This window comes from Molothrus ater, chromosome 1, assembly GCF_012460135.2.
Source record: "Molothrus ater isolate BHLD 08-10-18 breed brown headed cowbird chromosome 1, BPBGC_Mater_1.1, whole genome shotgun sequence".
NCBI lineage: Eukaryota > Metazoa > Chordata > Aves > Passeriformes > Icteridae > Molothrus > Molothrus ater.
In genome coordinates this window covers 101,784,553-101,801,341 of record NC_050478.2, presented here as the reverse complement: position 1 = coordinate 101,801,341, position 16,789 = coordinate 101,784,553, and the positions used below count along the sequence as shown (strand labels likewise).

At 42.3% G+C, this 16,789-nt stretch overlaps 2 protein-coding genes across 8 annotated transcripts in view; one reads left to right on the top strand and one right to left on the bottom strand.

Annotated features, from left to right (window-relative positions):
* The window catches only part of RALBP1 (ralA binding protein 1), a 32,948-nt gene extending 27,619 nt beyond the window's left edge, over positions 1–5,329 (top strand). The window contains exons 5-10 of the mRNA XM_036406317.2: positions 487–648; positions 1,117–1,248; positions 1,744–1,851; positions 2,614–2,735; positions 3,156–3,279; positions 3,520–5,329. Of these exons, the coding sequence (XP_036262210.1) occupies positions 487–648; positions 1,117–1,248; positions 1,744–1,851; positions 2,614–2,735; positions 3,156–3,279; positions 3,520–3,783 (912 nt within the window). The 3' untranslated portion in view covers positions 3,784–5,329. The remainder of the gene's footprint in view (positions 1–486; positions 649–1,116; positions 1,249–1,743; positions 1,852–2,613; positions 2,736–3,155; positions 3,280–3,519) is intronic.
* A 5,874-nt stretch (positions 5,330–11,203) lies between these two features.
* PPP4R1 (protein phosphatase 4 regulatory subunit 1) overlaps positions 11,204–16,789 on the bottom strand; it is a 63,182-nt gene continuing 57,596 nt past the window's right edge. For all 7 annotated transcript variants that reach the window (XM_036400453.2, XM_036400437.2, XM_036400488.2 and 4 more), the window contains 6 exons: positions 16,170–16,331; positions 15,571–15,671; positions 15,074–15,194; positions 14,843–14,977; positions 13,876–14,017; positions 11,204–12,298 (listed from right to left, as the gene is read on the bottom strand). In XM_036400453.2, the coding sequence (XP_036256346.1) occupies positions 12,135–12,298; positions 13,876–14,017; positions 14,843–14,977; positions 15,074–15,194; positions 15,571–15,671; positions 16,170–16,331 (825 nt within the window). In that variant the 3' untranslated portion in view covers positions 11,204–12,134. The remainder of the gene's footprint in view (positions 12,299–13,875; positions 14,018–14,842; positions 14,978–15,073; positions 15,195–15,570; positions 15,672–16,169; positions 16,332–16,789) is intronic.

The window sequence follows — 16,789 nt, the reverse complement described above, 5'->3', positions numbered from 1 at the left end:
TGAAAGATACTTGCATACTACTTTTTTCTACTATATTAAGTCATCAGAGAGAGAAGCTGTAAGAATACTTAGAGGTTGGGGGAAGAGAGAGCAGGTGTAGCCAGCCGTCAGGTATAACACAGTAGGGTTGATGTTCCCTCTTGCTATCTGTCTTTACGTGAGTACAAAGAGATTGAATGCATTTCTGTGTCTATCAGTGATGGAAATAATTCTGGTTGTTTAAGAGATGTGAAGATGCTGAGTTTAGTATGAAAGTGTCTCAGATGCACAGGTAAGAGAAACAGTGAAGTGATCCCTTGAGGCCAACACCGCATTGTTGAATGTAAAGATACTTTTCAATCCAGATTTTAATCTCAAGACAGACTGACATGACTGTGGCTCACAGAAAGGTTTACTAAAGGCTGCTGTTTCTGGAGGACACTGTGCTTTGCAGATAAAGATGATGAGAATAAATCATCTTAACCAATATCCCCCTGTCCTTTTCAGATCAGCAATCGGGTCCTGTACGTGTTTTTTACACATGTTCAAGAGTTCTTTGGAAATGTGACCCTCAAGCAGGTGACAAAACCTCTTCGCTGGTCAAATATGGCAACAATGCCAGCACTTCCAGAAACACAAGAGAGCATCAAAGAAGAAATCAGGCGACAGGTTGGCAATTACTTGAGTGTTTTTCTGTTTATCTTTGCCCTGGATTTTATACATTCAGTAGAAAATTCTCCTAAGTTTGTAACACGTGCTTTAAGTCCATCACAATTATCCTATTGGTGAGACCACTGGGAAGAGCTTGATGATTTCCTTTCCTTTTTCATGTGTGGAAAGTTGTTATGGTCTTGTGATGCTCATAGCTGTGTCATCCATGGAGTGCTTTGCTATGCAGGTCAGTACTTTGGTTGTGGGAGGAGGGTCAGGAGAGCCCATTAGGGAGGGTGGTTTCTTTAGTACTGCTCTTCAGCTGGCTCTGGATCCATGCTGGGTTTGTGTTAACACTTGTTCATGGACATGTCAAGGTTTGAAACCAGAACTCCCAGCCCATTGCCACAAAGCAAGAAACATCTTCCTTTTCAATCTGCTCTGGTACAATATATTTAAAGATGATTTCTTTGGCAATCTTTCTAGGAGTTCCTTCTGAACTGTTTACACAGAGACTTGCAGGCAGGGATAAAAGACTTATCCAAAGAAGAGAGACTCTGGGAGGTGCAGAGAATCTTAACAGCTCTTAAAAGGAAACTAAGAGAAGCTAAGAGACAGGTGGGTAACTTTCCTGTTTATTGGCCAGACAGCTAAATCATGGATCCTAATCCATAACAGTGCAGAGACACCTAGTCAGATCAAAACACCTTTCAGTCTTCTTTGCTGCAGATTTTCTCATTTTAACTTTACATGCCTGATGAGCAATTGTGTTTTCTGCTTAGCTGGCTCTCACAGGGACAGGAGATCTTCACAGCTGTTCACGAAAAATGTGTGTGTGATGAAAACCTTAATGTTTGCTAGGGCACGTGCTCATTGCATTGAGTCCTAGAGTACCAAGAGGAATTACTGGAAGACTTGAGGTTAACAAATCTGAGAAGTGTTTTTTAAACTATTTTATGTCCCACAGATGGGACAGACCATGCTCAAAATTTGGAAGACAACTGTGATGGTGGTTCTAAATTTGGAAAATAAAGCATTAAAAAAATATTTTTTAGAGCAAATACACTGCCCAGGGAAGCTGTCCTTTTAAATGTTGTTTTCTTTCTCTGGCAGGAGTGTGAAACAAAGATTGCACAAGAAATTGCTAGCCTTTCAAAGGAGGATGTCTCCAAAGAAGAAATGAATGAGAATGAAGAAGTTATAAATATTCTGCTTGCACAGGTAGCTGGCAGGCACTTACCTGTTTGCCTGGTAATGGTATTTTATATTTCAGATCTATTAAACACTCCTTTGTCCCTTGTGATGCAGAGGGGACATTGCAGGCTCAGAGGGGTCTCTGTGTCCATTAAAACCACAAGGCTTTGTTTTAATGGCCAGTGAAGCAGGGAAGGAATGCTGACTGCAGGAGTGAGCCCAGAGCTGAGGAGACTCTTGTTAACAGCAGAAAGGAGACACTGTGAAAGAAAAAAAAGTGGCCCTTGTTGTTCATGTACATAGAAAGCACCACTTCCCAATGTAGCCAGGTTCAGTACTGTTAACTGCTTTCCTGCTGATCAAAGGAAATAAGGCAACTCTTTTGGCTTTTTTGCCTCCTGTTGCTTCCCCCAGTAGCTTTGAAAATGAATATAAGGAGGAAAGTACAGAGGGGAGGAGATCAAAGACATGTAATTCAGTTTTTCTAGTTATTTTACTGGTTGGCCAGAGCTTTCCCCTGTGATTTAAGGAAAGGCAGCCAAACATACCAGGATTTGGTGTGTCATCTCCACAACTATTCAGTATAGTGATTATCTTGAGGATTTAGAACAGACATTGTTGGGTTTGAACTTTTTATTTGCTTTGAGGTCTTGATGGATCAAAGTTCAAAGCAGACATGCTAACCACTGCCACCGAAAGTATTTCAGAGAACAGCATCATCTCATACTTATTGTATGTTCCTGTAGGAAATAAAGTCAAGGCTTTAAGTGAACTAACTGATCATTGCAGGAGAATGAGATTTTAACAGAACAAGAAGAGCTGCTGGCCATGGAGCAGTTTCTGCGGAGACAGATCGCCTCCGAGAAGGAAGAAATAGATCGGCTCCGAGCAGAAATAGCTGAAATACAAAGGTAAAGGGGACAGCTCACAGCAGAGCCCAGCCAGGATAGCATGCTGGGATTAAAAATACATAAATGCTTTGCTGAAAGAATACTCCAAACCACACTTAAAAGCTCACCCAGTGAACATCACAGTTGAAAGCCACTTGTTTTTATTGAAGTCTTGACAAATTTGAATCTTGCAGGATATTTTCTATTGTTTTAACAATGGAATTATGATGTAAAGGAAACTTGACCCTGTGCACTAAAAAAATCCCCCTATAAAATCACCGCTTTTTTTTTTTTGTAATTAAGCTTTGAAATGGAAGTCTGATTTTGCTCTTTAAACCACTGGCAGATGATTGAGGGGATGAAAGTTAAGTCTCTTGTGTTGCCACAGTTCTGGCAGACTCAAGGAAGCATTTAAAGTGGAATTTGCCCTTGCTCTTTCAGTCGCCAGCAGCACGGCCGCAGCGAAACCGAGGAATACTCTTCCGAGAGTGAAAGTGAGAGTGAAGATGAGGAGGAGCTGCAGGTCATCCTGGAGGATCTGCAGAGACAGAACGAGGAACTGGAGGTAGGATTTGGTTCTTAGCATTCACTGGTTCTCTCCTGTGGTGCTCATGTGATTGCACAGGTGCAAACTGGTTGTGTGCATCAGTTTTGCCCAGGCTTGTGAGCCACACGCAGCTTTTAAATCACTGCTGTGTGCGAGTCCCTGTTGCTGCCTGGGCCAGCAGTGCTAAACACCCCTGAGCTACTGTGTGTCAGAGGAACATATTGTCATTCCCTGGCATTTGTTTCCCTTCCTTAAAAGATCAAGAACAATCACCTGAACCAAGCGATTCACGAGGAGCGCGAGGCCATCATCGAGCTGCGGGTGCAGCTCCGCCTGCTGCAGCGCGCAAAATCCGAGCAGCAGGGCCAGGAGGAAGAGGAGCCGGAAAAGCGCGGGGGCGTTTCTCAGCAGCAGAGAGACACTGTCCTGGAGACAAAAGCAGCCAAAGAGCAGCCAAAAGCAAGCAAGGAGCAGCAAGTCAAGCCATCCCCAAGTAAAGACAGGAAAGAAACTCCCATTTGATCTGGCTCCTTGGCTATGCACGAAATCAACCGAACTGTGCAAATTACTGTAATTTGAGTCAAACTGCACAAATTCTTGGTGGCTGTGTACATTCTGTAAAGAAACTTTTCTTTTAAGCCCTGGAGACTTTTGTCTCTAATACTTGTGGCTTCTACTCATCAGACTCAGGTGAGTTTGGAGAGGCCAGAAGAGTTTTCCAGTTAGTATCAGATTATTTCAAGACTGGTTTCCTTCAGGTGATTCAAAATAATTCAGTAACAGTTTTATTTCAAACCAAAATCATTATTTACATTCACTGGAGCAGAATTGGAAGATCTCCTTTTCAGTAAAACAAAACCCACCCACACTTACTAATGATTTGCCTTGTGGATCTGTTCATCCTCATTCACCATTATCTCTGCTTATTAACCTAGTCACTTCTTGCTTGTGCCTTTGATACCTTTCTGATGCAGATTATATACAAGGGAGCTTTAAATTTATTCTGGGTTGGCTGAAACGGTGGGAGACTGTGGGGTATCATGTTTACCTAACATGCCCTTAAGCTTCATTTCTGTTCTGAGATGTACTGAATAAGTGTAAAAACTTGAGAGATGTTATTTATGTCCCCAAATGATGGAAATGTCCATGTCCTTTAGCAGTGTAGGTAACTCACTGACTCATCATTAACCACCCTCATCACTCCTGTTTGAGACAGGCCCTGTTCACACTGCTGCCGTGTAGCCAAGCGCTTTGTCTTCATCCATTTTAAATGTTTCCATCTCTTGGAAAAAGCCACTGCTTGTAGGCAGGGATGGGAGGGGTCATGTCTTTAGGACGTATCTGCCTGACCAAGCAATACAGCATTGCCCCTGCACAAATGCCAGGCACTTGGGATTCCAAAGGAGCCCGCAGAGCCACACCAACAGGAGGCACCGGGGGTTCAGCAATAGCCTCCTTTTGTTGGTGTTTAACAAATCAACCACCACTACCCAGGACTTGGTTTGGGTTTGGCTGTTTTTAATGCTTCTGCCCTTCAAAATCCTCCACCCACACTGGCATTTAAGGGCCCTTTAATGTTTTGGATACGCTCATTGGACTCAGCCCTCAATCCATAGATAGACAGAAACTCCACAGAGTGCATATAGGCTATCTTATTTTTTAATCTGGATATTTATTTTCAGCACCTGTTGGATGTGGTTGTATTCTTTATCTATTGCACTGTTGTGAATCATTGGCCATGATTTGATTTTTGTACAAATAATGCTTTGATATGTTATAGAAAAAACAGCATAGTATTTTTTTAAAATTTGGAAAAAAGTTTATAAACACAGAAAATGTGATCAGATTACAAATGTAAACTAAAGCATTCTCCCTTGCCTTCGTTACATACATTTTATATTTGCTGGCAATATTTAAACTTTTTGTTTGTTTGTTTAATTCACACTAATTCCTATTGAATTGTCATGGATTTTTCTAATGTTCTTCAGACAAATCTCTTAATATTGGTTAACTTTTATTTTGTTAGGATTGTATTTATCAAGCAAATAAATTCAACAGCCATTTGAAAGTAGTTTCTCCTTCATCTACTTCATAATGCAGATCACAGTTATTCTTCTCAGGTGGGTGCCTGCAGCTGAGAAGTTTCTATGAAAAATTACTCAAAGTAAGGTCTGAAACAGGTGGAGCTGTTGCTCCTGCAGCAGCACAGCTCCTGCAAGCAGAAACTTGGTGTCAAACCACCTGAGAGATGTTTGAATTGTTCTGTGCCTCAGCACAGGTGAGGCTGGGGCTGCGCTCCTGCTCCTCCTCTGCCGGGGGGCCTGGCTACCCCAAGCACAGAAGCAGCTTCCTCATCCCAATGCCTGCTGTGAAAAAGCCACAGAGCAGCAGCCATTGGAAAGCCTGCACGTGGCAGTTGTGAATCATTAGCCAAAAAAAGCCAAAGCTAATTTCAAATAAAGTGGAAAGTAACTGCAGCACAATAATCTGAGTGTGCTGTTCAGATCACATAATGTATTTCTCAATCCCAAGGGCCATAGAAAAATACCTGAGCAGCCTGGGCACCTGTGTGAAGCACATACACATCCTAAAGGACCAGGTTATATAAATCAAAGTGTCATTTGAGCGGACTTAAAATAAGCCTCTAAGACCTAACACCTTATAGAGCCTGTGTCTGCCAAGTGCAGCAGCAGCATCTCTGTCAAACCCTTTGGACAAAATACCAGACTGATTTACATTTACTGAAAAGAGGCAGGAACAAGCTCACAACATTAATTCTGCTGTTCTGGACTTAACATTTGTGAGTGATTGGCCCTTGGCTCCCTTCTTCAAATCTGAGCACTTCCACTAGAGGTGGCCCCAGGTGATAGGATGGGTGACAATGACACACCTGGCTTGTTCTGACACCCCTTTCCAACACAGGCCTGGAACAGATCGGTCACATCCGACAGTCCCAAGCCCAAGGGATCAGGAAGCACCATATGAACAAATCATTGGGATTCCTGTGCCAGTGAGGCAGGACACAAAGAGGGGGGCTGCCCACAGGTTACTGAAATCACAACAGCTTTTATACCCATTGAAATACTGCAGCTGTACTTGGAACAGCCTTAGACATCTGGCACACCAAGCAGGATTTTTCCCTCCCTCTTTTTACCTGAAAAGCAGCAGCCTGAAGTGAACTGGTATTGTCTGAACAGCTAAAAAGAACTGGGGTTGTTTTATTATTTTTTTTTTCTGAAAGATAAAAAGAAAAATAAAATGCTAGATGGGCCTCCAGAAATTCATTGTCCTTTACCATGGACATAAAGGACTCCTGTACAGAAGGTTTCCACCTCTATTCACTGTTCCTACACTAGCACTGGGGGGACTTTTATTTCTCTGTCCCCTCAGATTAATGAGTTAAGTAGCAATTTTTAAAATCTATGTACTGAAGCCAAGAATTTGATACCTGACCATGTAAAGCTAATTTCTTTCAATTAAAAAAAAATAGATAACAATTAAAACCTCAACCTGAACCTCTGCCAAAGAGGTCTGACCAAGCTTCATCTGTCAAGGTTTCCATTTCTCAGCAAGCAGGTCTTACTCCCAATGCTTCATCTGCACAGGGAAAAATGCCTCGTCCAGACCCATATAACATGGCTTATATCCAACAGCACAAGTTCTCCACTGTGTTCTTTAAAACACACTCCAGCAGCAGAAGCCACAGCACCGTGCCCTGCGCCAGAGCATGGCTGTCTGTCCTTCCTGTCCCTCGGAGGAAGCCCTGGGCTGCTGCCCCACCCTCTCCAGAGGTGGAGAGCCACAGAACCTGTCAGGACAGGCCCCTCCCGGCGCACTCTGCATTGGCACTGTCACTGCTGACACAAAGGACTTGCTGCCACGTTTCCTCGGGAGTTTCTTGTGTTGCTGCCTTAACAGCCTGAGCTGGAAGCTTTGCCAAAGGATAACACTGCACAAACATATGATTCTAAACCAGACAGCCCCACTCCCACAGCCTGGAAAAATTCCCCATCCGAACCACGAGAGTTCTCAGACCAACTCTGCAAACTGGGCTGCTCTGCATGGACTTTTCCCCTTCCCAAATTCCTCTTGTCTCTGAACCCCCTGGTCCAGGAGAAGAACCACAGCTGGTCCTTGGAGGGGGAAGGGAGCCTTGAGCACAGCCATAGCCTTGTTCATCTACAACGCCGCAGATCACCATGGCAGTCTGCAATCCCAGCATTTTGTATTTGAGAGATGGGAATACTGCATCCCACATTTCTGCACCAATGAACACCACTTGCTGCCACACAGGGGATGTGCCTGGGAGTCCCAATGAGCTCCTGCTGCTGCACACTCCCACTACTGAGAGTCACTGCCTGGGCTTATCCCAGTGCAGGTCCCTGAGGGAGATGGGGGCAGGACATTTCTGCTGACAGCACTGCCTACAGGAAACTGTGTCAGGCACAAAGATCCAGGAGGTGACTGGAAAAAACTTAAAAAAACCCAAAACCCTCAGCCAAGAGACCAGAAGAAACCATGAGATCAATGACCAGTACAAGAGAAATGGCCTGGCCCCATTTGTGCCTTGTCAGTACCTTACTCAAATGGAGTTTATTTGGGTTTTTCTTACACCGCAAACCCAGACTGACTGAAAAATAAATTAAATTCCTTTTGATGTTCAAACAGTGCATCTCTCCTCCTCTCAGCCTTGCTAAAAAACATGCAGAGAAGTGTGCTCAGTACCTTCACTTGTCACAGTCACAATCCCAAAGCACCTGCAGGTAATCCCTTTAAGCATTTCCCACACAGAGACGTTATTATATGTCTGCAGAAATAGGTCACAGAATTTCAAGCAGACAATGATCAGAGAGCTGTAAGATGTTTAAACATTTGGTTATTTATCTCTGCTAAGTGACAGAGTATTCTAATCAACCTCAACAGCAACTGAACCCTAAAATAATCCTATTAATTTGGGCTCTTTATTTATTTTTCTGATCTAAACAGAATGTTAATTAAAACTAACAGGCAGAATCTGAAGGCACTCGGGCAGAGGGAGAAGATCATGCAAAATGAGGTTTTCTGTCATACTTTCATATTTTAAGGCAGTCTCTCAGTACTCTGCACATACAGAAATGATTGATCACTTGAAATATCCTTTCCATGCTGGCACAGACAGGGAGACAAACCCTTCCCATCAGTATCAGGAAGGACAGAGTAAGTGGAATACAGAACCAGCTTCTGCCCACCTGCCTGCCTCAGACTCCTCTTCTTATCCTTCCTGAAACCAGGTCAGAAAACGTGAGGTGCACACCAGCTTCCCCAGCAAAAGACAAGGGACCAACAGGAGCCTTTGCCAGCAGGAGGGAACTCAATCAGAGAGTGCCAGAGCCATGGGACAGACTCTGCCCTCCTGCCCCTCCACTCCCAATTCCAACCAGCCACCTCTGCAGCCTGACTGCTGGCAGTACAGGGACAAGGGGCCGAGCACTAACAAGGCTCTAACAAGTGCCCTGCTGTTCTGTTGTCCTAATGAACCCACGGGGCCAGGAGCTTGTGCAGCAGCCATCTGGGACATTCAGAGCAGGAAAAAAACAATTTCCAAGCCTTGCTCATGTCTTGGTTATAAACACCCCCCCCCAACAGAGTTGCAGACATTTACCGGTTTTATTGGCATGAAATCTGCAGGCAAGTGTGGTGAGGAAATGGCCATACCAAATCCTGATGGGTCCCTGGGGGAGAAACAACTGAAGGGAGAGAAGCTGCTGTGAAAAACAGCAAGTGGGAGTAAGGCAGCACTGCAAGCAAGACATGGGAATAAAAGGAGTTTCCTGTGAAGAATTCTCAGGAAGAAGATGCAAGATGAGTGAGCTAAAAGATTAAATGGCAAACAATGAAAATTGCTGTGAAGAACCAATCTGGTATTCTACCAAGCAGGTGAAAGTTGAGTGATGATACAGCTTTTGAAAACCATGAACCAACAGATGGCAATTTGGGAGCCACCTCCCTTTCTGCTCAGGAAACACTGACCAAAAGAGAAATGAACTGAGGTACAGAGCTCAAATCTTTCTTCAGGAAAGGCACCCAGGAGGTAATTCAGCAGGATGTCTGGCAGCACCCCCTGACACTGCTCCACAGAAGAACCAGCACCCTTTAGCAGTGCTCAGAACAAGGATGCACATTTCCCCAAACCCCATATCCTTAGGGACACAATGAAGATTGAATTATTGGCACTGCTAACACTGCTGGCATGAGAAATTCCCTTATCAGAGTTCAGCAATAGAGTCCACATCCCTCAGGCTGTACATCAAATGCTCCAGGGAAATGCTGACAATAAAGCAAGTCTTTCCTTCCCCTCTGCTTCTTGGGAATCATCAAATAGAGCAGAAAAGAAAGGGATAGATGCGTGACAGGCTGGGTGGAGGAGAAAGGACAAAGCCATTTCTCCTCTTCACTGGAGATGGTCTTCAGCTGTTACATGAAAGGGAGATTCAGGCACTCTGAAACTGAAAACACTCAAGTCTTCCTTAGGAAAAGCTTCAAACACTCTCTCTGATTCCTAGCCTGAGCCACTACTGCATAAATAAAGCATCCAGAAATTCTGTCTCATTTTTCAACATAGAAGTGTTTTACCTTGAAGTAACTAGAAAATAAAGGGATCAGATATAATCCTTCATTTTTCTGGACTAGTGGAAGAGTACATGAGTGGTGTGATGGAAATAGGTTGGGCCATGTTAAGTTCAGACTCCAAACACTGGGATTTAAACCCCAATACTCCTCCAGTGAATACTGTGCTCTGGTCTCAAGAGGTCCTGTTCACACACAATTCAACTACAACTTAATTGCCAGACACAAGGCAAAAAAACCCCTCAGATGATGGGATTTATGTTCTCTGAACAAAATGAAGAAATCAACTGCACTTCAATGCATATTGCTGAAATGGGAACCATCTGGCCTGGGAGAAGATGAGTCACTTTCAGGTGCTCTCCTTAGGGCAGCAGGGAGAGCTGCACTACTCCCTGCTTCCACACAGCCTGCTGCCATCCACAGTACTGTCACCCTGCCTAGTCCTCCAGGGATTTTGCCAATTTTGAAAAGGGACATGCATAGGAAAAAAAAATTATATTAAAAATCTACACCAAAAAAGCAGATGAAAAACACACATCTACAAAAAGTAATAAAGAAATCCCGCAAAAGTCCTCAAGCATAAAAGAAAAAAACTCTGCAATTTAGGAAATCAAACTTACCCAAAAAAACTCCAGACTCACCACATTTCAAGGCAGAAAGAGATGGCTCTGCATCTTAACCACCTCCATGGCTGTGCTAAGGAGTACAAAAACAGCCTCTGGGAAGCAAATAGCAACTTTCTGTTTACAAGAGAAGAAACTGCAGAATAATCTATTTTCCAAAAAAACAGGAGCTGAAAAAAAGATATCCCCCTAAGGCTCAACTGCCAGGGCATCAGGTACCTGACTGATAAGTGAAAATGTTCTGCTGAAATACATCAAAGATAAGCTGCCACAGCCATTTCTACTTCCTTGGGGGAAAAAAAAAGCTTCACACACTTTGGGTTCTGCAGGCTGGAAGAAAGGTGATTTAAGGAAGTTCTCCCTGGAAGACACAGAAAGAGACACTGGAGTAATTTTAAATGAGAGGAAAGGAAAGCAGTCAATGGACTGCAGGCAGGTTAAGGGCAGTCTGGACTCACAGTTTTCTGTAAATCTGACTGAGGTGGATGTTCAGACTTACTTCCAGCCAAGATGACATTTCAGGCTGGAGGCAACAGGCTCCCAGGCAAAAGGGACACTTGGAAGAATCCAGCAAAACCTCAACAATATGGTCAAAGTACATCTGTGCTGTAGCATATTCCATCTCAAAATGCAGAATTCTTCACGATCATTAAACAAACCCCTTGCCCCTGGAATAGCCACCAAGGTGTAGAAAACTGAAAGAAAAAGTCCACTTAAATTTCAAACTTATTTTTTTAATGTCTTAAAAAGGTCACAAGATTTCTTTCCATCTTATTAATAAATTTTATTTGGACAAGTAGAGAACAACTTGTATCACAACAGCTTTTAAACAACATGATTAGACTGCAGCACTCCAAGGAGGCTCACAGATATGTACAGTATATGAAGAAAAAAGTTGCACCTTCAGAGCTGATCATGATCAAGTTAAAAATACCTGACTTAAAGTACATGTGCTAATAAATTTCCTTTAGGTCATGACCAGCATGAAAATAATTAGGACACAGGTACTCAGCAAAGTTTTCTGCTAATGGATACAGCAATATGCTGCATTTAAGGATTAAAATCAGATTCTAGTTTAGTGTTAGCACTGAGCCCTTAAGAGAAATCCAAATTTCTACTTTTCCCATTTACAAACATCAAAGCTATTCCCACTTAAGGGTGTGCCCAGCTGCACACAAATCAAGTCCTTGACTGATAAAAACTTTAGCTCTAATACTGGAGGTCTCAGTCCCTGTACAAACTCGCCTCTCTGGCCATCCCACCCATCAGCTGCTACAGAAAATACTTGCTAAGTTAACTCCTCAGGAGAAACAATGCAGGTCTCTGGAAATCATCACATCCTTTCTACAATGAAAATGATCTGCCAATTCAAGTTTCATTTGTTCAGGAAGACAGAAGATTTAAGGCTTCGGTGGCAAAAATAATCCTCTGAGCAGTGTTTTTCTAAAGTCAAGCTGACACAGGTATGTTTACTTTGCCTTGACTTAAAATCCCTGGTTATCAGGTTTAGATAACATCCACCTGTTAAATCTGGCAAGAAATCCCTCCTTCCAAAGAGGTTGCTCTAAATCAACCATTTTAGAAGCATTTGAGGATAGTTGGTTTAATTTTTTTTTTTTTTTTAATTATAGCAACATTGGGAACTTAGTAAGTTGATGAAGCAGTGCTCATGGCATCATCCGCAATTTTGGTACTGGCAGGGTGGATGCTGGCAAAGTACTTGACATCACTGTCACCATCCATTTGAAGAGCCATAATTGTTTGCTCCACAGCTTCTTGGTGAGAGTTGGCAGAATTCAGGAAATACTCTGTAAGAGAAAATGCACAAAACTTATGGGAGGAAAGGGCAGCAGATAATTCCATGCCAGCCTCATCATACGCCGTGAGATACAAAATTTCAGAGGACAGTGCACTCTTACAGTCCAACTGGAATATCTGAGGAGGCACACAAGACACTTCCAAATATATCTATGAATTCACCTTAAAAATCATTTAATGTTTCAGAATACAGTTGTTCTAATGATGTTGCACAAGTACAGGATTTCTACAGCCCTTCAGTATAAAAGGGTGCCAAACTCCATGGACAAAGAGGAAGGAAAAGCCTGGTACAACTCCAGATGAGAGTGCTTGTATTTGTGACAAAGGAAAGATACCACCAACCCATGGCCATGCCACTCCATTTCCCTGCCAGCCCTGCCAAGTAATCATCAAATTATAGATGTAAGATAATATGAATAAGAGTGGAAGAAGTTCCAACATTCGATGAACACAAGGTGCAAAAAAGCAGCGTAACTAAAAATGGCTCACAGGAAGATTAGTTGAGATCTGAGGTTTAAAAACTCCTGAACTGATTTTTTAAACCTGCCTTCCCCAATCTATCCACCCTCCCTAATCAGACACAGAACACCTCTGAGGCAGAGACTACCTGCCACAAGTTTAAGTAGTGGCAATGCAGAATGGAGGTGCACTATCCATGTGGGGGACACAAAAAACACCAATGCCATGTGAGAGCAGGAAGAACAGTGACATCCTTGGCACAGTTAACAGAAGATAAATCTGCCCATCAGCTCATCCATCTCAGCTGCCTCCATATGCTTCCTCAGTCAGCATGCACAAGGCAGCTCCCAACAGCTCAGCAGTCCTCAAGCCAGTGTATGGTGCTGAGAGTGGAAGTGACCAGAAATGGATGAAGTATTCCAAGTGTAGACACTCAGCTGTCTTCGAAAATAGCCTAACACTTCTAATGCTGCTTTTCTTTGCTTTCCTTAACAGTGCTTTGGGCTCTGAGCACTGCTGACTCTGCTGGCACCTGCAATGCACTGGAGATGCTTTCCTAAGCACACTCTGCAGTTTGAGAGCTGCATGTCTTATTTCCCTGAAGAGAATCCAGAGAAGCTTTCTTCCCACTGCTACCATAAAATATAAAGCCCAAACATCAGCCATCTCTTCTCCCCCAGTGAGAAAAAACAAATGGTAGTTTATATTTGTGTATATTTTTCTGTCTTCTTATTACACACAACATCAACTTCTTTTATTTTCTAAACTAAATAAAGGGCACTGTTGAACAACTTCACAGATGTTAGTTGCTCACTTGTGCTTTCTGATGACACCTCTACCAAGCAGCCCATTCATGGAAAATGACACCAAAGGAACAGGCTGGCATATGAGCAAGAACTCATTTCCTCAACATTACACAACAGCAGGTGGGACACCACAACAGGGTCATAGCTTCATGTCAGCCAAGGTAATATCTCACATCAAAGAGAGTAAAAGCAACAGCAGCCCACATCTGATGTTGCTTCTTCTTTCCCAGTTGAATTTAGGAAAACTGAGGGACAAAAAACCCCTGTGCAGTCAGCCCATTGCAACTCTTTCTGCCACTAACCTTTCTCTAAAAGGGTTTGCTTCAATGTTTTTGCAAGCAGGACTCGAACATTTGGAACCTTGTCAGATGCCAAGTGTAGTAAGTGTGGCAACAGATGCACAGCAAACTGGTCCATGGGCAGGCAGTCATCTTCACTGATAGTCTGGCAGGAACACAGAGGCAATTTCATTACATTTCAGCACAGGGAGGATGAAATCTCAACACATAATCAGAAACCTGGAACTCCTTTTTTTCCCCTTTTATTTTTTTTAATCACTGTACAACTTGAAAACAGGAGAGAAAAGCAGAGGACCTTTACAATCCTTCTCACAGTTAATTTAGTCTTTGTTTAAACTAGATACTATATTGAGACAAAAATGGTTAATAGCAATAACAATTCTCTAAATAAGCTCAAAGCTCACATTTCTCCAAATACTTCAAAGAACTGTCCACCTGGGCAGGAGCCACAGTGGCTCTCAGTCTGCACCTCTGCTTCAGCCTCCAAATTTGACCATTTCCTTGGGATCCCAGCTAGTTTCAATTCCTGTTTGTTTTGCTGAGAATGCATTGGTTTGACCAAGCTGCACAAGCTGATTGAAGAGGTACAGGCAGCACCTACTCATTGATTTCTAAAGATTTATTATACCAATCTCATTTCATGCTGAGCAACAAAGTAGCTTCCCAACTCAGAGATTATTTTGCTACACTTGTGCTCTATATTCAATATCAGATTTGATGACCTGGTGCTAATATGCTGAGCTAAAGATGCAGTCAAGCTCGTCTATGGAGAAACAGAGAAAAAAACAGCCATGAAACTATTCCTTTGGAAACAATGCTCTCAAATATTCACCAATATAGTGCCAATGGACAGCTGGAGAGCTCCAGTCCCCTTAATTCTGCTCACCACCACCACTCAAACAAAAACAAAAAGCAAACAAACAACCCAACTTCCCCAAACCCCCAGAATATAAATGAAAAGACATTTCACCTGGCAAATAAAGACAAAAGTCTGCCGACCAGACCATTTGTGGCATCTACAGAACTTTTCAACAAGTTCATTCATGAGGTCTACCACGAAGGTTGGTGTTGAAGCCATGTACAGCTTTTTTACCATTTCACTAACCTTGAAGAAATAAGAAGGAATAAAAAAGTAAATTAAAAAATTACTCCCACCAACACTCAGAAGTCTGACACCCTAAATTTATTTAGATTGCTTTACCAGCTTGTAGGAAATCCAGCGGACAGAGGACACTTTGTCTGCACAGAGGCTGAAAGCGATAGGCCGCAGGTAGTCATAGATGTCCCTGGCACTGTACAGGTCTAGGAGCAAAATCAGCTGCCTACAAGATGGAAGAACAACCAAAGAGAGTGTGCCACAATAAGAAAAAAGGGAGCTTAACTGGGTATCATCATTTATATGACAACACTTATCAAATATGCAATGTGGCCATAATGAAGTTACTGGGAAGCAAAATCTATTTTTAGTGCCATCATCTTGAATGTGGGTCACTTGCAAATATCAAGCTGCCACTTATTCACAATAATGCCAATACAACTACTGGGAATTTTTAAGCAAGGGGGACATGTGGAGGAGGAGAAGAACCATCTACTAATAAAAAATTAAATTATGAATAAGACTGCAAAACATCTATCATATGATTTTCACATTTTTCAATATCCACAACAATAAAAATAATCATTCTGAAAAGCACATACTCAGCCAGCTCAGCACGGAAACGCCAGTTCCTGCTGTTATCAGTCACTAGGAATTCCTGAAGCTGATAAAGATACTCTCGTCTTTTGTCAACATGAAGAAGCTGAAACAGTAAATACAAACTTACATAAAGAGCTACAGGCTACAATCAGCAGACAGAACAAGAGCTTTAAATACAACTAATGAAACACTCTTTTTATTTCAAAACCCTTAAATCTAGCAACAGTGTTGCTTTTCTGGGCTAAACTGTGCAATGCTTAAGACTGTAAAATCGCATGGGGCACTACTGAAAGGAGAAAGTGACAAGTCTCTTCTTTTACTCTAAGAAAGGAGGCATAAATAGTAAAGATAGTTTTAGGATTTGTGTCTCTCAGCTCCAGAAATGAGGCAGTTACAAAGAAACCTCTACAGAAATTTGACAAGTAAGTTGTGTAGACAGATTAGAGCCAAAAAAAAAAATCCTATACTGAATAAACATGAACAAAGCTCTTCAGAGAAAATCAAGTAGCAACAACCGAGATCTCTTGCAACATATATCCCAGTATTCAACAGATATCTGCAGAGATTGCCACAGAGTTACATGGGCAGAACACAGACATACCTTCAGGAAGTCATGCAAGTGCTTAAGCACGCCTATCCTCACTTCATCGAGGTCCTTCAAAAAGCCATTGAAGACAGGAACTAAATCTCCAGCTGTAAGCTGGTCTCCAAGGATGACAGCAAGCTCATGTATAGAAAATGCCAGTGTCCGCCGAACCTTCCACTGCAATAGAAACAAATCAATGTTATTGATCCAAAGTGCTGCAGGCAAACCTGAGGGTCAGTATCCAAGCTGGACTCACAGTAAATTCCTCTACTTACAAATATCTTTACAGTGTCTCATATAACAACTGAAAATTACGCTGGAAATTTAAAATGAAAAAAAAAAAAAGAAAAGAAAATGGAAGAGAAGACAAATGACAAGGTATCATTTCTTCCACCTCCATATCAAGGAACTATTCAAATATAAGTCATCAAAATATTTTAATTTTCCAGGTGCCAGGAAGCAAAATAGTATTCCTGACATCAGTGCTCTTGCACACATTACTTTTTGCTTTAAATTCTTCAGCATAAATTAGTTTCATGCTACTATTGTCTCATTCTGCTTTTAAAACTAAAATGAGTAAGACATATATCCCACAATATTTCAGCTGGGATATTTTAGCTTCCATAATAGGTAAA